The sequence below is a fragment of the Cottoperca gobio genome, chromosome 22, assembly GCF_900634415.1.
Source record: "Cottoperca gobio chromosome 22, fCotGob3.1, whole genome shotgun sequence".
Classification (NCBI taxonomy): domain Eukaryota; kingdom Metazoa; phylum Chordata; class Actinopteri; order Perciformes; family Bovichtidae; genus Cottoperca; species Cottoperca gobio.
The window spans coordinates 16,611,905-16,639,820 of NC_041376.1; the positions used below are offsets into that span (position 1 = coordinate 16,611,905).

At 39.2% G+C, this 27,916-nt stretch overlaps 1 protein-coding gene across 3 annotated transcripts in view; it reads left to right on the forward strand.

The window, feature by feature from the left end:
• Positions 1 to 410: 410 nt before the first annotated feature.
• The window catches only part of alk (ALK receptor tyrosine kinase), a 225,874-nt gene continuing 198,368 nt past the window's right edge, over positions 411 to 27,916 (forward strand). The window contains exons 1-2 of one of the 3 annotated variants that reach the window (XM_029460140.1): positions 411 to 516; positions 17,229 to 17,393. In XM_029460140.1, coding sequence (XP_029316000.1) covers positions 504 to 516; positions 17,229 to 17,393 — 178 coding nt within the window. In that variant the 5' untranslated portion in view covers positions 411 to 503. Of the gene's footprint in view, positions 517 to 15,448; positions 15,647 to 17,228; positions 17,394 to 27,916 lie in introns of those variants that run through there. The other 2 variants (XM_029460141.1, XM_029460142.1) reach the window with 2 other exon arrangements.

Sequence of the window (27,916 nt, forward strand, 5' to 3'; positions counted from 1 at the left end):
TTTTTTAAGCCTTAAGTCCAAGTGAAGTCACAGGTCATTGGTGGTAAAATCCAAGTCGAGTCTCAAGTCTTGAAATGTGTGACTAAGTGATGTGACTCAAGTCCCAGCTCTGGTATATTCTAACGAGCCTGCATGTGACATAAGGAAAGCCAAATCTGAATGGCTTTTTTGAATCTTATGTTTTCTGACCTAGGCAGCCCATAAAAAGGTGACTGGGTTGTCTTAGTTCACAGTTTGTAGATTGGTAGGCACCCTAGACACCCAAATGTATGTGCACACGCACTCAAAGTGTTTATTTTTATGACATGTCCCCGTTAACATTTAAATAATGCTTTTCATGTCTCTTATGTTGTGTCTTTGCCACATGTGCTCTGAAAGTAAAATGTGGCTTTGCTGTTTTTGCAGGGGAACCATTGGCGGGTAGATCTGCTGTTGGCATTCCTAGAGGGTACTGGAGCTTTTCCTGGGTAGCTGAGGACGACCTGAGCTTTCCAAACGACTCCATGCCCATGTCAGGTGAGTCGGACGTTGTCAGCTCTCCTCAGACAGATGGACAGGCTCAGACGCTTCTGTCCTCCAAAGATCCTTTTGCTCCCAATTGGCCGGGACACCCGCCATCAGCTCTCCATCAGTACACATAAACGTCTCTGTCCCGCATGCCCTCTACCATCAGCGCTGGCACCGTCACAAAACTGGGTTTCTGTTAATCAGCCTTTCCGTGACCAACTCAAGGACCCAGATAAATACAGCTTCTAGTAACCATTACAAACACAACTGGAAGCTGCCACAGTGCTTATATAATTGGCTATAATTCATTTCTGTGGGGAGCCGGGCTTGTTACAGTGGTGAAAGATATAAAATAAGACAAAATACAATAAGCATATAAATACAATTTGACACTTTCCCTTTTCTTTACACACGTATGCAAACATTTACGCACTGTCTAACGTCAATCTGTGTTAGAATGTGTACTACTGTCCAACAAATGAGTCATCAAACGACCCAGTATGTAATGCCAGTGTTGTTGGAAAGCTAATAAATGCAGATTTACTGCAGTCAATAAAATATGGCTGTAGGAACAACAGTTTATTTTGTTTTTTAGATTGTCAAACATGTCAAACAATTAGAAACTAAAATGTATCTCAACGTTATCAACGTTAAAAGCCAAACATAAAGTGTGAGAGAGGAAGAGGGAAGACTAATCTTTTCTAAGTAAGGTGTGGACTATAGAGGATACATCTTGGATTCAATCATGAATTCACTGTTATTTAAAATGAAAATATCCAGGGTTTACATCCTTGACAGCATCGGATAAGTCTTCCACTGATGTGAAACATATACACTCTTGACAGAATACTCAGACTAAAAGTCACATTAATGCTAAGAACAGATGAACTCATGTGGGTGATGCGATTATATGTTCACTGACAGTTCACTAATCTGAATTGACTGTCAGCCGCTGGTGTAGCCAAATGTCACAGACACAATCACAAGTATTTTACTATAGTGTGAAAAAACTAATATTGTGTAACTCCTTTTGTTCAGCTTATAAAAGAATACTTACATAATAGTCTTTAAAGAAACGCAGCTTCCTGTATTACCAATGCACATTTCTATTTATTTTAATTAGTTTTTTTTGCATTCACATAAAACTGCATAAAATCCAGATGAAAGAAAATAAGAAATGTGACTGTAGAGGTCAAAAAGCCACAGGCTTATACAACGGACTTCCCCTCAAAATAAACAACAAGAATCGCAGAAAAACTAACCAATCAGAAGACTGTAATCCAACAAAAACAACAATACGGGGGAAAAGAACTGCAAGAAATTATAAGACATCAGGATTTAAATGTAATGACAATTTCCTTTTTTAATGTTTTAAGAATGCCGAGCTCTTGACATTCAGCTTAGTGGTGTGTGCATAGACAAAATATTAGTGAAAATTAAACTTTGAAATGGGAATTCTGCTAAAGGATTCTGAGGTACTCATGCCTTTCATTCATAAGGATCATTTTCACTGACTTTAATCAGCCATATTTTAGAGGCAGAATTCAAGCAGGTAGATTTTGGCGTTACGTTCCTTAAACTCAAAATGTCAAACATCTTCATACATGCGACAGCAGGCTCCTATCGGAGCAGTCAAATCAGATGAGATGGCAAACCTGTTGAGAGAAAAGGAGAGGGAAAGAAAGACTGAGGTGTGAGCGGATCAATTTCTAACACAATTAACACATGTTTCAGAATTGAAATATAATTTTGAAGGATGAACAGATGTGTAGGTCTATGTACTGGATCTGCAATTCAACATTGATCTAATGCATACATTTATAAAACCATTACTTACAATATACAGCTGTCTGAGGTGGAGAGAAAAGTCCAGTAATGGCTGAAACTGGCACAGCTGAGTCAAAATTGACAAGTCTGTGAGTGGTAAGAAAAGTGATCTGAAGACTTGAGCCCGATATTACAGCCCTGGGTATGAGCATCTGAGTAAGTGAGCCCAGAGGTGCGTGTGTGCAGCCGCGTCACGTCACACTCTCGGAGCCCATCCCCGCCACTCGGCGCAGGCGACAGCTCCTGCGTTTTTTCTTCTTCGCCCCTTTCCAACCTCTTGGAAGGGGGTGGGAGGTCATCCTGTAAGTGATGATTCAAAGTCCCACCAGCACCAAACTGTCACCCAACTGCTTATAAAACCCATCGCTGTGTGCCTGTGGCTGTGACAGCCTGCGCTGGATCCTCACTATAATTGGTGTCAGTTAGGCAACGGATCACCCCACCGGTTTTTTTTTTTTTTTTTTAAATCAATCAATCCGTCACCCACAGAGCCGACTACAGTTTGTTAATTTCACATGATGACAGCTCTCATCTCTAGTATGTTATCGGACCAGAAGAGGAGGTTATTTAAAAACTGTTATGGTGATTAGTGAAGTGAGCGTGATGTGGCTGCAGCAGGACAGATCACATCTGGGCAGGAAAAGCTAGATGATTACAAAATGCTCCAAATGAATAATGGCACAGTTCAGAGAAACAAATGAAATGGTGATTAGCACAATTGTTGTGGAATTTGCCCAAATGTTGATTGAATAGAAGAGAACAAATGTAATATTATTTTTACTTGTGCAATATTTTTACATGTTCTACAATGAGTTAGTCTCGTTACAACATTGTGGGGGACGAGTAGAGAGAGAGTGACCCAGAGCAAAGGTGTCCAGGGGCACAAAGAGACTACAACACACAGCTGTGGGTATCATGATAGTATAAGATATGTTCTTTCTAACAGTGGCCTTAACACTCGGGTAGTAGAATTCCGTCTTATTCTCTCGCTCAGTTGCGGCTATATTAGAGCGGCTTTTTTGATCCAAATTATTGCTAGGGACAATTCAGTTGTGGCTAAATATATATATATATCCCTAACGTCACTACCAAATTCTACGTCCCTGATTTTTTTTTTTGGTGATGTATCTGAGGGCATGTTTTTGCCTTGTATTTTTAGACTAGTGCAAACCAAATGTTTTCACAAGCCAAGACTACAAAAGCCATTCACAGAAAGGACATATTGATGCTTCCTATCTCTCGATTGGGCTTTTGCATTGTGTTACAAAAGGACTGCTTTAGAGGACGCTGAGAAAAAGTTGTGGGAGAGGACAGGTCTCCACAACATGGCACGGTGAACATTGCTTTAGGCAGCTGTGATAGATCTCAGCTGTCCCCACAGCATCTGCTGTCCGCTGGCATTTATTACCTAGCTCTGAAGCCAACACGGACCGACTGGACACTCGCCACCAGCTGCCCCCATACTCTCCCTATCTGCTTCCATTAACAGCCTTTAGCTTCAGGCGCTGCATGTTAAGCAAACATCCGTATTTGCATTTCAGTACTGGTAAGGTGACTTCATTGCCTACTGTGTGTCAGTCATGTCAGTAATGCGAGAGCCCTCTGACCTGCCACCCTTGGGGAGTAACAGCAGAGTTGTCATATTCTGTTTAGCAAAACCTTTGCATACGCCATCTTTCTCACTCCAGACCTATTCTCCTCCTCGAGATGGATTGTCCTGCTTCAGCTGCGGCTGCCAGCTGTAACAGAGGCACTCAGATGGATGCTAGCCATTTGAGGAGTTGCCGCACTCTACAATCAAACATCTGCCTCACTCAGCTGGTAGTGCTGTTATTGTGTAATGAGACGCAGCAGTGGAATAAAACTCATTTGCAAAAGCGGGGGGGTTTAGAAAATACAGCGGTGGTGCAGGTGCTTATATTTTGCATCCTCCTGGAGTCGCATCATTGAGCCCCTCCAACCCCTACTACTGTGCACATTTACTCAGCCTTTTCTTGTTGTGGAGGATAGCTTGAATCAAGCCCCCATGAGCATTGGTTTGCACGTTTGACTGGTTTAAACAAATAAGCAAAAAGGGCCATTTTTAAAGGAGCACTCTGTAGGCTTTAGTGGCATCTAGCAGTGAGATTGCAGTTTTTAACTAACTGAATACCCGTCCTCTCACCCTCTTCCTTTCCGAGCGTGTAGAAACCTACGGTGGCCTTCAGGTAATGTAAAAACACATTAGGTTTGTCCTAAAAAGAGTACCCTCTCCCTATGTAGATATGACAGCCCAATTCCAATCCGGCCCCTTCACCCTCCCACTTTGTGACGGAGTGAACTCTGTTTGTAGTCACACTCACAGCTGACTGAAGCATCCTTCTTTAAGGTGTATGGTGGAAATACAGCGGCAAGCTTCGGGACGGACTATCCTGTCTCTGACAGACGAGGGAAGTGTCGTAACTTTTCGTAAACATGGTTCCGTATTCCGCGTCTTTCTGAAGCTGCAACCTAAGCCTAGGGAGAAAAATAAAACTCCCTAGCTTCTTTAGTTGCATTTCTTTTGTTTTGTAAACATCTTCTGATGTCTTCAACCCACTTCCAATGCCACTAATTGTATTGATGTGGCACTCAATATGGCAAATCCTCCATGTGAAGGAAGTGGAAGTGGGAAAGAAGGGCTCATTCTATGCCGACAAAATCACAATTCTTAGTTTCAGGTGATTATACACTAATGAAAATATAGTGATGAATATTGTATTCCATTGCTGTCAATAAATCCCCCTTCAATTAATATGTTGGCAATCATTATATACAGGGTGACAAGAGGCACAGCTTTAATGTCATTTTTAATGTCAAATTTAAGGGCCATTAGAAATTCAAATACCGCAACAATAGTATAACAGAAAAGACAGCAAATCTTACCCAGTAAACAAGAGATTATGTCTGACAGCTACTTTGAAAAGATGAAAAATAAAAGATAATGAATTAATGGAAACATCTGCTCAGTTTGGGTGGAATTTAAGATGCGCATTTGGTAACGTGAACAAGAAAGCCAGCAAACGAGAAGGAAGGGTTTTCTCGTCTAATCCGGTACACCCCCATGTTTGATATTAGCAGCTGCATCTGATTGCTGTCGAAGCTGCTGAATCCCTCTCAAGCCACACATGCTTTTCTAGTTCTACGTGTTGAGATGCTTTGGATCATGGGCTGAATTGGAAAACATTTTTCCTGGACTTTGGATGGAAGTTCAATGAACTGGAACGATGGGAAACCATCAAACTGTTAATGATTTGGAACTTTGAGGAAAAATGCTTTCTCAGTTTTTTGTTTCTTCAATATCTTCAAGGCCATAGAGGGTCTTTTGTGAAAGATTTCTCTTGACCCCCTGCCAGCATGTGCCTCCTTTGTAGTTTTGAAGAGTGGATGCTAAGGATAATGTGAAGGAGCGAGTTCACAAGGAATAGGAAGTCTGACATTTGACTTTGATCCCCTCTGATCTAGAATCAGAAACTGTCACATATAGTTGAGCCATAAAATAAATATTTCCTTATTAATTTGTACAGGCTGTTCTCATCGGATATACTTACGAAAAGTAATGCACTGTAATTCGTTTATATCCCACAAAACCAATTTGAATGTAATTTAGGTAATCGTGAACCAGGAAGTATAAAGAGCGACAAAGTCTGTGAAGGAGGCCAGGAAGGAGGGGCAGGTCCAAAAACACACCGCTGTTCGTATCCTGCGAGTAACACCACTTCCGTAGTTATTTTACATAAAACACAATCTTTTCCTAAACGTAATGAAGTTGTTTTATTGCCTATGAGGATATGTTGATTTGGGAGACCATTCTTTGTTTTACGTGCTTTAGATCAGTAGTCCTTCACCTTTATGCGCCACGGACCGTGCTTCATGCAAGACAATCTTTCAACGGACCGGCGGGGCAGGCTTAACAAAACACTCAATAAAGTGCAAAACGTATAATTGAATGTCCTTATCAGCAGGCAGGATCAACTCTTCACCAGTAGTAAATGGCTTCTTAGCTTTAGCAATGCGGTTAGCCACTAAGTATGATGCTCTCAGTGCGGACACATTTGATAAAGTGGTGGCCTTCAATAATTGCTTTTGTCCTTCGTGTTCACGTTTTTTTCTTTCTTTGAAAAAACTCCAAAGGCTTGTCTTTCAATGCAGGGGGCTTGATCTCCCAGTTTTGAAGGTTTGAAGGTATTTTCTTTTAAATGCAGCTTCCTTTTTGTTGGTAGTGTTGGAGTCATTTGGTCTTTCCCAGCGATGTTAGTTTTTTACTCATTTGTGTTGGCTTGTGGGCTTATAGACGCATGAAGAAAACGGACACAAGTGCCGGAAAGAGGTGCGGATGAAAGTGATATACCCTACAGACTAATGTAAGTAAAGTTAATAAATATTACCAACCCAAAAAAACCTTGTTCTTTCTGAGCCCCCAGTACCAAATGATCCACAGCCCTGTACTGGTCCGCAGCCCGGTGGTTAGGGACCCCTGCATTAGATCATTTCTTTACAACACATAACACACTTGCTGTTTGTATAGAAACACTTGCAACTCATCTATTCCTCTGTATGTTTTTACACAGCTCCCTTGAGAGGAAATGATTGAGCCTGGAATACTTAGGCCATAAAAAGTCAAATGGATGCATAAATAAACTCAGCCAGACACAATCTCATTGTAATCGGGAAATGCACATATTCATCATCTCAGTTAAGTGTTTCAGGGGGAAATTTGTTTCTCGTGATCCACAAAGAGGCATGCATTCTTTAGATGTCATTTACACGATATCAAAAGCACTCCCAAGTAAATCCAGCATCTCGTTTTAAAAAAAATATGTACTTAATACGGCTGGGAATTGACTAGTTCATTTATATACAAAATTAAGATGGCCACAGTTGCATCTCAACGACCTTTGGCTGTGTAAAGCGACACATCGCTCTATCTCTGCTCTGTCTAATGAATGAGGTCAGGGCTGTTTAGACGTATAGCCTATAGTCATGTGATTGGCTCATTAAACAATCGCGCACCCATGTTAACGCAGTCACAACAACTAGCAACTCTGGAAATGCTCTGCATGATTACTAACGGGACTAAGAGTCACCAGGGATTTTACAATCAAGGCCGTGGGACGCAACCCCCCAATATTCAAACATGTCCAAAATGTTCTTCCCACTATAATGATAAAGAATATTATAAAATAAAAATAAATTGCTATGCCACGACAGACAACCAAGCACCAGCGTCCGAAATGATCATCAGCAATCATCACCATAATCATAGAAAAGCCTAAACCCCTGCATAAGTCGTTCCTCAGCTCTGCACAGCAGCATTTTTCTTTAAACATTACTTTATTCTCATTAAGTTACAACTTTATTAGCATAATATTTAGCTAATTTTTCTCAAAAATATTACAACTTCTCAGAGAACACAGATATGTTGGATGTGTTTTGGACATCAGCAGAAATCTTGCTGAAACAAATACGAGCTATTATACATTAATGTATCATTGAAGTTGTGTAATAAGTGCCACATGCAGTTAAAGAGGTTACATCCCCAAACAAAGACAAAAGAGGAGGGAGGAGTAAATCATGTTGCCTCAGCAGGGATAACATTCAATGAGAAACATGTATCTACTGGAGACTGAATATTGTATATCAATACAGAATGCCTGAGAGCCTCATTGTATTATATTCTAATATATTTTCATATTTTTAAATGTCACCCGGCACCTGAACTTTATGTTTTCCTTTTACATAAATTGGTGCATAAACATTTACCACGATGCATGAAATTAATTGTTTGAGGACACTCAGACCCACCTCTTCATTTGTGTCCCCCCCCCAATGTTGTGCAGAAACCTGCGCCCTAATCTACAATGATTGAGTTCCCTTTAAAGCACCTGAACATATTCATATATAGGCAACCCTATTTACAGGATTTGTTGATGTTGAATGACCAATTTATGTTATAAGAGCAGCACCATTCACAAAGGGGATGCTGCTCTCTCAATGACTTCCACTGCATTTGCAAGCGGAGCTGATGAAATTACAAGCATATTTGAATAATCCATCAAACTATACATAGCATTGTTCGCAGAAGCCTATATTACAAGCCAATATTGAAATATTGACTCTTATCTTAAATGTAGGCAGACGTAGAATGACAAAGAGAGCCATATGCTCTCTTTGTCATTTTTCTTTTGCATGCCAGTTTTCTTGTCATGGTGGCCAGGTCCCATTAGGTTGGTTCCGGTTTTAAATTAACTTTAATAATGATCCTCTCGCTTAATAAGAAATGACGTGCAGGAAGCAGTAAATGTTCCATTTTTAGCTTCACAGATTTACAATCTTTAAACTGGGGTAAACCGTCTCTGGGGTAATTCACAGATTCAAGTCAGCCCATTGAACTGTCCTGTAAGAAAGAAATAGGGTTTGAGTAACAGATCCACTAAAAACAATGATGATGTGATTATAATCAATATTGTTCTCTGGAAGCATCCATAATGTATTGGATTACAGGACTGATGGAATTACATTTGGCCGAGATGACATCAAATAAATGGGGTGTAGATTGGAGGAGGAGGAAAATCAACCATTTGAAATGAAATCTGTGACTGCACATGGCAACTCATCTGTTTGAGCGTCTTTTTCTATTCACTCCGATCGAACATGCTGAAATATTAGATAACATAATATTGACATGAAACAGTGCCAGATTTGTTTGTTATGACTGCTTGAATTAATCACATCAATTCATAAAGTCATTTATTATGGCTTTTCTGAAAATAATTCTTGCATAACAAATATCTGTAAAATACCTGTCAAAAGCACTGAGCAGACATTATTTAATCTGGTTCGTGCCGTAACAAAGACGAGTCGATTCTGTTTTCAGTATTTAAGATGTTTCAGAAATGGTGTCTTTAGCAATTTTATCAAAACCTGGAGGATGGAGTGATGTTACAACATGCAATTAATTACAGCTCCAGGAGACGGTTATGTATATGTAGCAGATTCTACAGGATCCTTAAAGACTTCATGCAGTCTATTCTTTTCAGATGGAAACATAGAATGAATGACTTTAAGGGGCTCAGAGTGAATGTGAGAGTCTACAGTCAGATACAGACACATCATTGTATCATTTTCTCATGAGGAGGTATGTGATGGTGGGGGGGTTACTGACCTGAAGAAATAAATGACATGTTGTTAAATGTAAAGTGGCAAACGAGAACACAAATAAATTGCTGCTATACAGTATTTAAAAAAATATAAATAATAATCTTTTCTCCTAATTTTTAAGTGTGACATTAACATTTCATATTTTTTCTGAAGCTATCAGGGCGTCTGAATCATGGTATTGATTTTCCCATTATTTAAAAAGTTAAAACACAACTCAATTATTTACTTCCACCCAAATATACACCTTATTATATCCCTTTTATACATACAACAGCTGAAGTACATTGACATTCAATAGTTGTCTAGTATAGTATAGGTTCTGCATGCCACAAGGAGGTTTACAGTTACACGTACATTCTTCTCACAGATATATTACACCTGCTTACATTTCAAACAGTGTTTCCAGTAATTCAAAATCAAATCAAATATTAAACAAACTTTGGAAAATGGGAGAATGTTTGTCATGACCCGTTCCAAATCAACAGCGCTCTGCCAAAACATTAGGGGGCAACCAAGGATACGTTTTGGCAGACACAAAAGGGAGAAAACTCAAACCATGTGGGAAATACATTTTTTATGGTACCTGCCATTTCTCGAAATAGTTCCTCTAGTTGCTTTTAATTCAAATGTGCAATGCGGTAATCAAAAGGTAAATGAATCTGTGCTCAGCAAAGTAAAAAAGGAATATGATTACATATCCTGAGGGTATTATGGCTTTGAAAGAAATCAAAGACGTGATTGTGAATGAATGGACCGTAAAAGCCGTGTCCCCGGTCATTTGGCAAGTCATCAGTTCTCAGTCACTTTGCACATGCATGTAGTGGGTGAAGCTGCAAGACCCAGATATTGCTCACCACAGTTGAATCATATCTCTCATCCTCATTTGGCAGCACATAGAAGTGCTTTGCTCGTCATTGTGCCAAATGCGTTTCTGCATGCATGAATATTGGTATGATATCCCGAGGGTGGAAGAATGTGAGGAGACAGCTCTGAAACTTATGTCTATGTTAGTTTCCGTGAGTGTGTAAAGTATGCAAATGTATGTACATACCCAGTTTTTCTAAATATTCTATTTTTGTTAGATTATGAAACCACCAACTAGACACAAATGACTGAAAGCCTCTATGACCCATATGTTGATGGATATGTTATTAAAATCTGTTGCAACGTTTACTATAACTCTACCTGACGAAAGATAGAGGAGGCAATGAATGCGAAGAGAGAGTGGGATACAAAAAACCTTCTTTTGACGAAGCTAGATATGTAATAAAAAATAAACCTGCTTGCTAATACTACCGGGTGTTTTACTCTGCCTTTATCAAAGCGCTGACATCGGGGTTTCTAGTTCTTTGGGATTCTTACGGTTGTTTCTTGCGTTGGACAGTAATGTTAGCTACTTGTTCATATGAAAATCTGTTGTTTGGAAACAAATGCAGTGTGCTGTTGGTAGCTCTGAGGAAAACGGGAAGAGACAGTGGCACCAACAGTAAAACCGCTTAGAAACACTAAAGCTGTCTGTTTCCGCCTTAAAGCCTCCGCTCAGGTTCAAGTGAACACGCGGCATCATTCCACCCATGCTACCTAGACATTTATTGAGGAAAAGGAAATGAGCTTTCACCGCAACCTTGAACTTCACAATTCCTCCACATCTCATCAGCCCTCAAGGTTCCCATTGACGATGAGCAAAAGGCATCAATGGTTTTTGCCAAATGACAAGTTTTAGGCATGGAAACCATTACCCTTACTGGCACTAAGTTGCTGGGAATGACTGCCACTAGGATTCTTCCAAAGGCAGCTGCCTCCTCGAGTGGACAACCTTGTAATTTAAGGGCAGCCTAATGCAGCCTTGATGCCACCTCATTAGGTAAAGCCATTTTAAGCTTTCAGTCTAATGTGCTTAATTCACTGATGACCTGTTCAAACGGTGTTCTAAATCTCATAATGTATGTTAAGTAGTGTAGATAAAATTATATTTAAGGAGATCTCTTTGACAATGCTATGGTGATGCTGAAAATAATAATAGAATACAATATTGGACAGAAACTTTACTATTCATATAAAGTGCAGAATGTGTACGTCTCGTTAGCAAAAACAAGTGATAAAGATTGTTTATTTTTGGTATTTATAATAGTCAATCAAATTGACAATTCAAAAAATCTATATAAAAAGACATTAAAGGGGAAAGATGCCCATTTCCAAAATTCATATATGTTATTCAGATGGTTTAAAACAGTCCAAAAGTATTAGTAATCATGAACAACTCTCTCCCAAATCCCAAAAACTAGAGTGCTAAAACTCAAATTTATGATGTCATCAAGTATAAAGTGTGGAACGACTCCATAGACATTGCATTGGAAAATATGTTATATTTCAGAGCACCCAGGGGAATGTATGTAAGTATGTGGGTACATTTTCTGTTTTACAACTGAGAACAATATAACAGACTAAAGCTCATATGGGTATAAACACAGAATACAAACATTCTGTGGCTCCACAATTGTCTGTCTATGCAGCAGCTCCAGACTTTATCACAAAGTTTAAGACTTACTTCTCTGGTTTCAGGCTATGACAGAGTGTAGCTCATGTTCACAAATATTGATTGAACTTTCATAGGCCATGAAAATAACTTATTGGAATTCTTAATTTATGTGGTGGTTTAAAGCAAGTTGCTCAAACTACATGCTCAGCATCACACTATACGCTCAAAGAGAAATGTACTGTAGGGCATACTGCCGTAGGACCGTGTCATGGTGTGTATTGCAGGTGACATATTTGCTATAGGGCATTATTGACTTTATGTAGTTTGTGTAGAATTTTCTTTCTGTTGTAGATAGTTTTCTGCCATTTCCTACTTGCCAGTGTATTTACAGCCAAAGATTGTATACCATGCTAAAACTGTAGAACTAAACACAAATGTTTAGGATCTAATTTAAAGGGGACATATTGTATTTATTTTCAGGTCAATACTTGTATTTTGGGTTTCTGCTAGACCATGTTTACGCTCCTAAACATAAACACTTTATTTTCCTCATACTGTCTTTCTGAATATACCAGTATTCACCCTCTGTCTGAAATGCTCCGTTTTACGGCCTGTCTCTTTAAGACGCTCTCCTGAAAAAGCCCAGTTTTCTCTGATTGGCTTGCAAGACAAATTAAGGACACCTTTGCAAAGGTAGTTCTCAATCCGTGGGTGGAGATACTTAGATGCGGGGCGGTATATTCTGATGAGCCTGCATGTGACATAGGAAGGGGAACCAAATCTGAATTGCTAGCTCACAAACAACTGACTGGGTCTTATTTCACAGTTATTTCACATAATATGTCCTCGATAAGTTTTCCAGCCCAAGCCATGTCTTGTAGAGACTTGAGAAGAGCTATTGTAACATTAGTTTATTAATGTATACTGAAACTCAAACATGAGCTTAATCACAGCAGCCCTGTGTGACGAGGGTACATGCTCTCTGTGCTCTATTAGAACATCTTTTATCTGAAGAACAGCAGCACTGTTAACACAAAGATTGTGCAGGCTTGCAGTAACAAGTGTGGCATCAGGGGTGTACAGGCTGAACTAAAATTTAAAAACAAAAAATCAATACGTGAAATTGCTTCTGATTTTTTTTTTTTGGAAAAGTTCCCAAGACCTCAGCACAGTGTGAATCCAAACAAATGCTGAGAAAGTAAGTTCTCCCGGTTGTGGTGCCTACCTAGACTGAAGCTGTAGCACTGCGTATATGAACAACGTGATTGTTTCGTGTGATAGAAGTGCCTCCCTAAACACTTTTGCTCATTTCATTTTATTGATTTGAAAAGTTCACTGTCAGACATTCTCTTACCAAGTACAAAGTGCATCTCTAATTTATTTCAGGAATTAAAAAAGGGAATTTCATCTCATTACTATTCCAACTTAATAAAAGAAAAACGGCATATTTTGGTTCATGTGTATCTTCAGTCTTAAACTAAGGGTATCATGACCCATCAGAACCCTGGTGGGGTGCAGGCAGTGGGAGGGTACTGTACACATGCACGCGCATACATGAACGTGCCCACCTCGGTGCAATCATATCACTTGTTACAAAAAATGTCTAACCAGGGACAACAGCAAAAGTACCATTGCAACCTTTTTTTTCATTTATTGCTAACAGCCGACACACTAAACATACCAAAGCACAGTGGACAGGCAATAGTTTGCTTTACTTCGTTGAACAGACCAGACAATGACAATTATGAACATGTCCACAGCCTGTAATGTGCTTAAGGTGTACCTTAAGGATTCTAAATATAGTGGGAAATATGAATTAAAAGGTGCAATTCTAATCCTTTTTTTTTTGGCAAATTCAGCGAATATCACTTCACAAAAAGAAATCTTGTGTTTTCATACACAGCCCTAGCTCTGTGAAGGAGAAACAACTTTTTCAGTCAGCAACCGGGTGCGTTTGTGCTCGTGCACAGGACAAGGGAAAGGTCAATGAGGCTTTCTGAGGAGCACATATCGATTTCAGTGCAAAGAATACCACCATAGACCTGCATTCAATTCTTGGGTAGGAGCAGCAACTATGCTGTTGCTAAGCCAACGTCTTGGGCTTTAATGGATTACCTCCATCATGTTTACTACAATTCACTGCACTGATTTGTTCGTGTTATTTATCATGCTGCCACATCAGGTGAACCGTATTGCCATGTCAAATGTGTGTTTGACTCCATATGTCACTGACAGACATGCTTTATTTGTAATCCCGATTCCCAATTTTAATGTAGTTCTGCAAAATACGAGGATAAAAAATAAGGCTCAGGTTTATTGTTCTTTGCATTGATGATTTCACATCCTGTTGTAGTCACGCTATTGTGAGAAACATTGCATTCGCATCACTCTGTCACCTTTCTGGTGCACAGCATTGCTGAATTAAATCACACTATGAATTCTCATACACAAATACATTTACAGAAATGATGATCGTGATGAGCTTTTTTCCCAACTGTCAGCCTAGAGCAGTTAGCATTATCAGACAAACGTGTGTGTTCATAGCTTTAACATCGGGGTAGGTGGTTTGTTTTTGGCTTCATTTGGCAAAAACCACATAATATCCTTTCAGCATATTGTAATTCAAGTGGTCTGAGAGAAAACTAGACTTCTGCACCTCCTGTTGATTCTGCTTTCATGCTGATGTTTGAAATTAGTGACTAGTCCTCGTACTGGTTATTGTATGAGAGGCTAAATACAGAGAGGGGAGAGCTGCAGGATGAGGGCTGTATTTTTTAATTTTGCCTTTTTCCCCCCAGACAATTCCCTACTCTGGGGTACCACTTGAATTACAATATGCTGAAAGGTTATTATGGAAGTTTTTACCCATTAATGGCAAAAAATAAATTGCCTCCCACAGCTTTAATGTGATTTGGAGTCCATCACCCGGCTAAACGCAGGCTGGTTCTGACCATAATCAGACAATAGTGCAAGAGACTGGTAGACACAGAAAGATCATACAACACTCTAGTTCCTCTCCTCCAGAGGTAGTGTCCCCCCTCAAACAGCGAATTATTGAGTCAAAGGGACATGGAGCTAAATCCAGGCCAGAAGTATTGATAATTTTAAAAATGTAATATTCAAACAAAAAATAAGTGTATGAAACATTTTTTCAGGTTGATTATTATTTTTGATTCAGTTCTGTATTTTCTTGGAATAAATTATTTAAAATGTTTCACTTTCATATACATTTTATATTTGAGCCCGTTTTTTAAATGTATTTATTTATTTTTGCAGATTTTAAATTTTAAGTTTCAGACTTTTGCTCCTGATCTGGCGGGGGGCGTGGCTTTAACTGAGAGAGGCGTGGCTTTAACTATGAGAGGCGTGGCTTTAACTGTGAGAGGCGTGGCTTTAACTGAGAGGGGCGTTGAAATGTGAGTGACCGCAAGTGATATGCAGAAGGTAAAAAAAAAAAATGACACCAGTGAAAAAGTTCCAGATTGTGCAGTTCAACAGCCACACTTTAAGATTTGACGTTTCCCACTTCCACATAGCACTGTGAAGGTTGTATAACGCTCGGCGCGTGCGATGGCGTCCGCTCCACCAGGACAACCTGCTCACTAATTTTAATAAGTTGAGAGCGGCGAGACCGGAGCTCACCAGAGCAGACAGGTGAGGCTGTGAGCGTGACAAGCTGGAGATGGTGTCGAGTAGGGAAAGCTAGCAGGCAGACTTCACTCGTCAGAAAACACCGGGGGCAGCGAGTGCGCAGTAAGCGTTAAAAAGTTCAATGACAGCGCCGTGTTTTTCTTACACCCCCCACACAGAAGTGTATAGGCTTAGTGAATTAAGTATCTTTATTTATCGCTAAGACTAATTGTAGGGCTCTGTGCAGCTGCAGCCACTGTCGAATTATAGTAACGTTAGACACTCACACACGGATAACAAAGACCAACTTAATACTAATACTACTACTACTAAAAATCTGAAAACATATAACCTGCAAATGAAAAAAACAAGAACTCAAATATCAAAATATATATATATATATATATATATATATATATATATATATATATATATATATATATATATAAATATATATAAATATATATATAAATATATATAAATAAATAAATATATATAAATAAATAAATAAATAAAATAAAATAACAATTGAATCAAAAATAATAATCAAACTGAGCAAACTTTTCATACAGTTATTTTTAGTTTGACTATATTATTGACTTTCTCAAATGATCAAAAGTTTTGGTCCGGATTTAGCTCCATACAGAGACGAGTCCACATGAGGTCTGTCCATAGGGAGGGAAGGACAGATGGAGAGGATGAGTGGGAGGAGAGCTGACCCTTAATTTACTCCCTGAGCAAACCTTTTAGGGAGGTTATTACAGCAGTAATGCCTTAACTTCTATTACACCTAGTCCTAGTCTTGGCAGCAGCAATCTTTAAATGAACACTGCATTTATATAACCCCCCTCCACTCCAAAGTGTGCACTATGCACCAAAATTGCTGCTGCTATTAAATCGGTGACCTCTTGCCTCGTTTGCTGACACAAAACGATGTTGTGCAACCAAAAGTATGAGGCCATTAAATCTGAAAATACAACATATTAAACTGACAAGGTTCCTCCTCCCTTTGCCTGTTTGCGTTTTCTGCTCAATCATTTAAAGTTTTAGTCAAATCTGCAATGAAGCTCTTAACAGTTTGAAAACCTCTGCTCGGCTTCGGCTCGTTAAAGAAGCAGTGCCTCGTTTGTTAAAAATGTGGACTTACAATCAAAAGAGAGCAGTAATTCTGCTGCGGCAACATTGTGTTTATGCAATTGAACACCTCTTTTCCCCTGGCAGTATATGTAATTAAAAGTTCCATATGCTATCAGACTAAACAAGGTATTTTGAAATGCTTGTGCCGAGTTTTACATTTCCAATCTTCTTTGCCTGGTATTATTTAAGGACAAATATTGTGCTGGTGCATTCATCTTTCTTTCCCCAATGGGTTTGGATTAATAAGATTCTAGTAAGATGAGCTTCAAGATTCACTTTAATTTCAACGTTGTTGAGTTATGGCATTATGATCGCTGCCTGATGGACTATATGTCCCTCTGTGGAAAATTGTTTTGAATTATTGTTAATGAGTTTCTCTATTGATCCTCATTTCTATGGTAATCTTTGTATGAATATTAGCAATGTATAGCCAAAGGTCATACGTTAATGCCTTTTCTTATTTGACCAGATCACCGATGCCCTGGCAATAGCAGAACATGTGACCAGCACCTGGATGGTATTCCAGAGTTCACATGGAGCATAGTGACTCCCGGGGACCTGCAAGAGGGAAGAAACGAGAAAAGCGAAAAGAAGGCAAGAAGCCCCCAGGGATGGGAGGAAGGTAAGGATGAAGGTATCACCTTCCCCCGTTGCAGGGGAATTTCATTTTTCAACAAACTTTCTCAATCTTCTCATACTCTGATATTCTCTGCTCACGTCAAACTTTCTGAAGAATGCATCATCCATTTCTTTCTGAGCACTCCCTGTCGTGGCAAGACTCTGCATTATGGGTTAGCCCTCAGTTCGCTTTAAGCTCCCTACTTAATAATTTCCATGCAGAAACGGGCACTAAAAGAATCACTTTGATAACTTATCTCCCCATCCTCTATTTTTATTACCAACAGAATGAAGCAGTGTGTTTGCTGAAGTGCTATTGAGATATTACTTTTCATAGTTTTCCCAGGTAAAGAGCTGAATATAGTTTACTGAGCCAGTAGTCTGCAACATCTTGCCTTCAATCCTTCCATATCCTCCAGCATCATTCATTTTCATACCTGGGAAGATGAGAAAACAGTTTCTGTCATCTTATCTCCTGAGCTGATGGTGAAATGGAGGGAGACAGAGGGGTCTATTTATTTCCTTAAATGTTTTTCATGAGCCACAAGTCTGAGACCAGCTGGGTGAAGTGCTAGATTAAATTGGAGAAGTGAAATACATTGACTGGTAAGGGGGGGATGGTGTGAACGGACTGGAGAAATGATTGATGTCCATCCAGTGTATCTACTTAAAGTTGTAAATAAGGGCAGAGGGTGTGTGTATGCATGAATGTGTTTGCTCAGGCATCAGCAGCAGGATTAATTTAATTTGAAGTAAATAGAAAAAGCAACAGTGCAACACTCAGCTGCACAGGGTGCCTTCATTTATTTATGTCATCGTGATCTATTAAAGATATAATATGTAACATTTGCGCACTAAAATGTATAACGATATATTTTGTTGAGGTGTGTACTCAAATTATCCCAAATGTTTCTGCCAATTTTCAAACCTGGAGAAATCTGTAATTTGTTATCAAGGTAACGGTCCGTTTCCTTTGGTCGCATGTAATGCCGTCATATCCCCAGCGGTGTGGTTGTCTGCCAGAAGCTGTGGCATGAATTTACTTTTTTTTAAATCCAGTTTTAAGCCACATTTTTACGATACACTTTTTAGATCTTAGACATTTTTGACTATATGTTTTAACTGGATGAAGGATTTTAATCATCAGACGTCTGGATCTTAAGTTCTCAACTGAGCAAATGTTAGCGGCAGTTGGAGAAACACTGATTTTTAATGTGAAACTGCATTATTCAATGTTTTTACCGGTTTTAATCACCGGGTCAGTTTGTTTTGGAGATGAGGAAACTTCTGTGGATAATCCGGCTTCTGGTAAAAAAAAAAGTCTGGATCTTCAGAGAAACAAGCTGAGCAAACGTTAGCCGTTAGCTCGCAACCCACTTTCATCTCATGTATCCAAACTGTGTTGGAGAAACGCTGATATTTAAAAACCGATACAAATCCTCCTGAACGATGAACACTGAACCTGAATCCTAACTGGGAGAAGCTGACTAGAATAACAAAGCTACTTCACAACACCACCAAATTGTGGCAGAAAAGTACATATTGTGTAACCATTACATTACAGGTCCTTTAGCAGACGCTCTTATCCAGAGTGACTCACAGTGAACTAACTACAGGGACAGTCTCCCTGGAGCAACTCAGGGTTTAGTGCCTTGCTCAGAGGTACAATGGTGGCAGCCTGGTATTGAACTCACAACCATCTGGTGTTGTAGTTGGAAGCCGTACCACAAGACCACTAGGCCATCACCACCCATACAGAGAGGAATGCTAGTTTTTAGTAGAAAATATCTTTGGCCGTTCCAGGTTTAGTCTTTGATTGGTGTATACATATTTTAACATCACATTTTCAATAATCAATTCCACACTTGCTTTGGATATGGAACTATTTAATATGATAAAGAAGTGTATATTCTCCCGGCTGGGTAAGAACCATACACAATTATTAACTAAATTGGGTTTTTCTGCCCACCTAAAATTATTATTATTGAGTTAATCTTAAGGATGCTAAATCCCCAAGACCAGAGGGATTCGATTAAAAATGTATTTGATATGCACACATTAAAGATATTATCTATGAAGCAATGTAATTAAAGGGGACGTCAGGCCTTTGGAGCCTTCTCCCTGACACTAACAGCCATAGTTAAAGTCACACATGTATATGTGCATAAGAAAAATAAGCTGATCATGATTTGAAGGTTGGCAACACGGAGTACAAAGGAAATATATGTGCATAATCATGTTCAAGCCCTCAGTTAGCCACAATACAGTTGGCGTGTTTTGAATAATTGAGCTGGGCGAGCTGCTGTCTCCACACATTTCACTGGCGCTTGCAATTTAAAAGGGATGGAAATAAGGGATGAATACTTAATGGCAGAGATGTGTGGAATTGCTGGAGATGTTTTCTACAGTATCTAACTCAACCGCTGTAAGACATTCAACTTTGAAGCTTGTTAAATGACGGTGTTTCTTTTATCCCGGGCTGCTGGTAGTTGAAGTCATGCAGACGCAAACTGACAGATCACCAAGGTTACCTTCATCCAAGTCCAGCTGCTATAAACAGGCTTCTCACTGCTTTCTGTTGATGCCCATATGTTGTATGGTGGAATGTAACTATACAGTATAAAGTAGGCCTAATTATCCCCACATTTACCATCTTCACTTTCTAATTATAGTTCAGTAATATAATATATATGATTCTGAAATGGGCCATTCTGCATAATGAGTTCTTTACTCTTAGGACTTCAGGTATATTTTGATGTGAATACCTTCATACTTTTACTTGAGTACAATTGTAATGCAGGACTCTTACTTGTAACAGAGTATTTGTCCAATGTAGTACTTGTATATTACTATTTCTAAACCTACGTAAAAGATCTGAATACTTCTTCCACCACTTGTACATAGTGATGCTCACTAATGGATCATGAATGTCCTTTAGAGTGTAAAGAATACCATATAGCAATAAATCCAGTATTGTACACTGGAATTACATTTAGTTTATTATTCTAAATACTCAAATTTAAATGTTTGCACAAAGTTGCACTTTACATTTCATTTTGAATATTTAAATTGGTGCTCACAATCAGTGTGTGTGAAAATGTTTAAATAAGAAGCAGTATCGCATAACTGAGTTGTGGGTTATGTATTTCTTCCTAAAAGTGGAGTTGCATATTTGTTTCATAGTTTGAGCATGATGTTTTTAGTTCATCCATGCAAATGTATTACTAACAGCTGCGTTGTTTAAGGGAGCGGGAGCGGAATGTTATTGGACAGGAAAAAGTGGTATGATGCCATCCTTAATCTGTAATATAGAAATGTTTTTTATCCTGTTCATCCATTACACTTAAACTGAAGAGACTTAGAGCCAAGCATAAGGGAAAGAAATGAGATGATTTCTTTTGTTTTATTTTGCATTTCGAGAATAAAGTCGAAATGTGGAAACTAAAGTAGAAGTGTTGAGAATAAACGCTGAAATGTCACATTTATTATGTTTTGAATTCCAAAATAAATAATAATTTTCCCTAATCATTATCATGATGTTCCTGGCCATCATGTGACTGCAGTAAACAGTGCACCCTGCTCCTCCCCTCAGGCTAATTTGTGGGTGTGGTTAGCACCATTAGCGCTCTGGGTAAAGTGAATAACAACAGCAGCATGAGGCGACGGGGCCTTTGCAACGCAATTAACATAAATGACGATGCTTAACATTTATATCAAGAACAATCATAACTGTAATCTTGCATCGGTTTAACACATGAACCCATGAAGTGTTTTTCTATAGTGGCGGGCTCACAGGTGGAGACACGTATTCGCAACTGCCGAGGGAGGTAAAGCTCAGGGAATATGCATCCACTCAATCAAGGAAATGAGTGACCTCTGTCGAGTACAATCTAGTGAGATTTTGAATCCGAGGCTGAGGCGAGACAAAGATGTAAAATGATGTGAATGCTTTTGGCTTCTCCTGTGTCATTTCTGCACGGAGTGGGTCATCTCAATTCCATGTCTGCCCCCAATGTCTCCTGCCAAAGAAAGTGTGAATATGATTACACAATGATTTCTCGCCCTCACACACAGAATAGAGAAGTATGAGTTGGAGCTCGGAGCTGACTGGCAGGAGGAGATATCCAGTAGCGCGCTGTTTGCTTGAGCCGTTGATTTGTTTGTTTCTTGTAGAGTGGCCCCAGGGCTGTCCGTCATCTGCCAACTCAGGGAGTCATCTTTATTTTCTTAGCTGGGCTGAGCATTATAGGATTTGGGATACAAATGCAAAATGTAGAGGGAGCTTTGGCTTACATAAGCTCATGTTCTTATCCTACAGTGGTTTTAATGTCGCGGCAAACATTGGCTGTATAGATTTCATTTTATTTGCAGTAGCTTCACCAACTGTTGCAGGCTTTGAAGAAGCCACTTATCTGGAATTATCTTATTAAATGTATATCTGGAAGTTTTAAATTATAGTAACTAACTCTGAACCGGAGTCATAACTCCTCCCTTTTTATAAAATGACTGTAAGAATCATGTATATGTTGTATGATGCTTACTTTAAGTTTAACTTTATGTTTTGTACGTTTGGTTCATGAAACTATCATGAAGGCAAACAAAAACACTGAACATTGAAGATTGTCGACAGTAGAGTTGTCCAATAATAATGATAATTCCCTGACTGGGCTGTAGTACAATGACATACAACAATGCATGAGTGAATCTAACTGTTTTCGGGCACTTTCACAAGCCAACATTTAGTCCGTTTTATTTGAACTGTGGTGCGGTTCAACACATGGGCCAGTGTGAACGCAGTAATCGTAAACCACCGTCCTACGTCACACACAGAAACGTTTTCATGCAAATCCTAGTTTGGTTTGATTGCAGTGAGAATCCGACTCAGCTGCAGGAAGTAAACCAAAGCGCAGGGATTATGGACTGCGTGCACTTGTTGAGATGGACACAAGTAATGACAAGGTCAACATGAGTGGGAGAGGACTGACTTGGACTTCTGCAGAAGTCTGATGTTTTCTTGACCTTTGGGCAGAAGAGAACATTAAAATTATGCTAAATAAAGACCATAAAAATACTGATGTTTACATATTCATTCGACAATAACTGCAGGAGAACACTCTGCTCCATGTTGCCCGGTTAGTGTTTTCTCCGGACTGTTTCCGTGTTTACATTTTCCACCGCCAAATCTCTGACCAATAAGAATGACCTCTGCAAGTACATTCTCCTTCTTACATGCCCCTCGGCCAACATTTTCTAAAATTTGGTCAACTTTAATTTGTGCCCAGTGAAACCAAACCAGAATAAATATAAAATGAATCAAAAATACCAACTTTACTCCGATTTAGACGAGCCAAACAGACCCTTAATGTGCTACATACTACATAGTTTACCACTGACTTTCCAGACAAGATCCAGCATGCATCACACCTAATAAAATTGAAGAATTTAAAATGTATGATGATGTTATCAGTTTTAAAAAGATATAAGCACCTACTATTTGCGCCACAAAGCACAGTATTATCCATGTACCATTTCATTTTGAATGCTTTACCTGAGTTACTGATTCTCTTACTCTTAAGCTGAGCAGCCAGAATGGTATCGAGTACTGAAATCTCATCTGTCGCCCACACAGAGGGAAGGTAGCAATCGGCAAAAACTTTAAAGTGCCTTTTGCAGGGCCTCTCTGACGCCTTCTGGGAATACCTTTCTGAGCCCTTTTTATAAAGAGTTGACTCTGTCCTGGCACAGTCCAGAAGATATACATTGCTAAAGAACACTGCAGGTGATCCTTATTTAGTAAAAGCTCCAACACAAAGCTTCTCAAAGTTGGATTCATAAATGAGCCCGAAGAAAACTTGTGAATACCTAGTGAGATTACATCTGGACAGATCAATTGTCAACTTGCCACGCAGGCAGCAAAGCCATCCAATGCCTTTTTCTTCAACCAGAACCCTTATCTGAAAAAATAATTATGAGCCATTACTTTGGTGCAGAGGTAATTATTTCTACTTATCTGTTTTGGACCTGAAACATAATAACCCTGGCAAGGAAGCAAGGTGGTGCTTTGGATTTGGCCCCTTCATCTGCAAATCTGACCCGTTAAGCATGGCTAAAACAGGCCACGGAATAAATTGGCTACCTCCATGGCAACACACTTGGCCTGTCAGACCTGTGTTTGTGTGGACAAAAAAACCAACAACAAGGCATTAAGAATTGAACAGTAGTCTTACAAGTAGAACACAAAACTTTGCTCGCCTAGCTCACCCAGACCACATAATGAACCAATGTAGAGAACATTGTTTTAGTCAGTAAACTGTTGACCCATGACCTTTCCCTCATCCATTTAATGTACAAGCTATGCAGGGCAATATTGTCAGTGTTTTGTGCAATGCTCTGGACAATATGTGGTGTGGCAGAAACATGCTTGAAATGTGCTGTAACTCTTGGAAATCCAGTCCATAGAGAGGAAGAACTTCTCAAACACTTGTAAACAAATGTAGTGATATTACGGAAAGCCGCTTTAACTTAATCAAACCACACTCCTATCTGTAATTACATTTGATATCCATAATAGCATCACTCCTAGTCAAAATTATATTCTCACTTTGCAGAAAAGCAATATAAAAATATCTACAATAACAATCTTAGAATAAAAAACTACTTAGTCAAAAACTACATTTATGATATCTTTAAATCCTTAAAAAGTACAAGTGGCCCGTTTTTAACATTCAATACATAATGTTCAATAGCTAGGCTGGATATATATTGCTGATATCCATAATTCAATTGCTCCTAGTAAAAAATAACAGATATCCACACTTTTGATATCTAGAATGAACATTCTGTATATCGGCAATAGAATTCATACTATTTAAAACTCCAATTTCAGATATCTTCAATCCAATTGTTGCTCGTCATAATTTTTATTTCAGCTATCCAAAAGGAAAAACCATTCCAGATATCCATATTGTAAATTTGAATGTCCAAAAATACATTGTGACTAGTAAAAACGTCATTACGGATATCCACAATTGATATTATGACTCGTAAAAAGCAACTTTTAATTTCCACGACACTAGTTCCTTGGTTAGAAAAAAACATGGGAGAGATTCAGCCATGTGAGTGTTTGACCCTGATGATGAGTCTGTTGTGAACCAAAATCGGCAACTAGCAGACGTGTCAGAATGTTAAGTGTAGCTAGCATATTTTACTTGTTTATGTTGTTTGTTAGCTTGTATCTGACACAGGCTGACACAGTGGTTGTGAAATAAACAATATCTAGTTGGATCTTTTGGTAAATAGTGGATGGATTACATCTAAAAACTACACACTCTACCATGTTTGCAGTCAAAACATTCACTGTGCTAACGCTAACTCTTGCTCGTTTTACTCCCATGTCCGCTCTGCACTTTTTTCTTTTCCCATCTCATTCTGATTTGGTAGGATTTCTCTGGTTTTAGGTGAGGAAAAATGTTTTTTTTATTAAAACCAAGTCAGGAACAGATATCTCCTGCATCGTTGATATGCTTAGGCTTATGCTCTGTAGTCTGCCTAAATCATACCTGTCAACATTGGAATGTCAAAATAAGGGAAATCTTTTGGCGGACTCCCATACGCCCATATTTTAACAGCTCTCAGCCCCCCAGCCCCTACCCATATAATATAAATGTAAACACATAAGGGACGGGTATATACATTCAGGAAATGCATGTTTATGTAAAGTATGTATTACTTGTAGCCTACAGACATGTCTATACAATTTATGTATTTTATTTATTAGTTATTATCATCAATGTATTTGATGATTTATGAGTTGTGTGGCTTTTGTTCCCCCCGCCGAGGACTTCCTTGCGATGGCAGAGTCGAGAAACTTGTCCACTACACTGCGACTGAAATCATCGCAGAAGCTGAAGGCTACATTATTTTTGGCGCAAAGCATCGACATCTTTCCCTCAGCTCTGGTCACTTGGTCTGCCTCCGACACAGTTGAAGTCATTGACGGTGTATGTGTTTGTGCCTCTTGGCGTGCTTGGACGATTTTTCTTGCTGGCGAACATCGCTTATTCTGCCGTGTGTGAGGCTAACATCTGAATGGCACACTTTACAAAAAGCACGAGTTTGCCCGACTTTTAATAAATAAGGGAAGGTCTCCTCTCATTTGGCAGGTACTTACATAAAGTTTAAACTTGTTTGGCAGGTACAACTGTGTCTCCATCTATCTCCTGTTCACTGTGACTCTCATCCATATGTTTTCGTCTTCTTCTGTGTTATTTTTCCTGTTTTCTTCTGTGTGTTTACTGGCGGATAATGTTTTTCAGCTCATGTTAAACATAATACATAAACTCTATCGGAGGCCACTGTACCCTTTTTTTAATTAGGCCTATTTTTTGTTTTTTTGAAAGGTTAAAAATACGGGATAATTACGGGAAAATATTTCAATGGGAGGAAAACAGGATAGAAGGAAAAATACGGGATAATTCTGGGAAAAATGGGAGGGTTGACAGGTATGGTCTAAATGCCCCTGCCACAACAGTTCCAAATTCCCCATCATCTCCTTTTGTAACCAGGACATGCTATTAAAAGTGCTGCTCATACGTGGGGAACCAGAGGTGTCACTGAATAATGTACCTACAGATAAGAACAGTTTAAGTTAAATCTATAACGAGGCTACTTACTCATTTCCAGATGGACAATTTCTTGCCTTATGTTCTTACCTCACCGTGCACATTTTCTGCACATGCATTGTAACAGTAGGGAGTCTGTTAGTCGTTATAAGAAGATTTGGAGAAGATAATGGACTCCGGCATACCTGCACTGTAGCAGAAGGGCAGAGCACCTTTTGTAGGTTAAGGGCTAATGAAATGCACTTTACACTGAAAAGCTTCATCTTTGGAGTATACCTCAGGGAAATGTGCTTTCTACATGCTAAGAGAGGCGATGCTCCGAACAAGAGAACCTCTCAGATGGTGTTGAAAGTTAAGAGTTAGGTAACCTGAAGGGTGAATGTGTTAACAGTAAATGTCCATGTAGTAAAAGCACTGCTGCACTGACCTCTGTGTGGGCAAAATGATCAGGTCTGTTGCACTTCAGACCAACATGCCACAACAGTTGTTCAGGTGTGGTCGGCCATATCTATCTGCTGTAGCATTACACAATAGTCTGTTCAGATGTGACATATAGTACCGAACAGTGTGGAGACAGAGCATGCAGCAACCGTGTAACTTTAAAACAGACAAGGCACACATTGTATCAATCGAGATTTGAATCCAACCCATGACCTTTTTGCACATCACCCCCTCGTACATACTCTCATCCTACTAAAATCCCTCTGTATAGACTAGCTATACAGAGGACTAGTAGAGCAAGACGTGAAACACAGCATGTGAAATGCACCTCGATTAGGCACACCAAGAGGATTGGCAGGTTCTGTGTCTGAAGTTGGACCCCAGCACTCCAACCAGTCCTTTTCCTTTCAACCTTCGATTCTCAGAAACACTGGCCCACTTGAAAACTCACTGCTAATGAGTTGATATAGATTAACAAAGGTTGCTTTTCTCTTTTCATCAATGATGAAACCTTGAGGGCCTTTCTGAGCCTAGAGGTTAATGCTTCGTGGAGGCCTTGAAAGCTGTTTTTAACGCACCCTCTAACCGTAGTCCCTACATCTTTGCTGTCAAGTATGTTGTCAGATGACCCAACAGCTGTCAACAATCCAGCAAATGGCCCACCTTCTACCCTGCTTCTTTGATGAAATGCCCTGCACTATAAAAGCGAGGTCAACAGAGGGCACCGGCACTACATTGACCTCATCACTTTTTAACGTGCTGTGTTGTTCCAATAATAGATCACTACCCTGATTGTCTGATGTTGCAACTTGATTTACCTGGCCCTCAATAACAATTATCTCATCACCTCATCACAGCTTTGAAGCATCCAATTTGAATGTTATCAGCGTATTAAATGGGCGTTATTAGTGGTTATCAGCCTCAGCGATGTGGGTCAGAATGAACGTTTTGATCTTCTATTCACACGGTTGATCACCGGAAAAATTAATACAAGAAGACGACACCGACCTCTGGCAATAATAATAATAATTATGACAGGAGCAAAGGCAAAAGTCTGGTTAATTAGAATAAAGTACATGAACCTCCATAAGGAGTGGAGGTCGGGGGGAAAACACGCAGGAGATATTAGCTTCCTTTCACTTTGAATTTAGAAATAAAGTTATTTCAACTTAATCCACAATCTTTTTCTAAACCCAACCAATTTGATTTGTTGCCTTAACCCTAAACAAGCTGCAAATGATGTGTTGCCTAAATGTAAAGAAGTTGTTTTGTTTGTGTTCAAAACTTTGTTTCATTCAGTTTTACAACATAGTAGGTGCTATTTGGCCCGTCTGACGTATTAGAATGGTAGCAATAATAACAACTAATAATGCCCCAAATATTGTTTGTAACTGTAGATACATGGAGTAGTAGGCTAATTGTTACCACTGTGAAACACCTAAAGCTAAAGAAATACGAAATGTAAAACCTTCATACA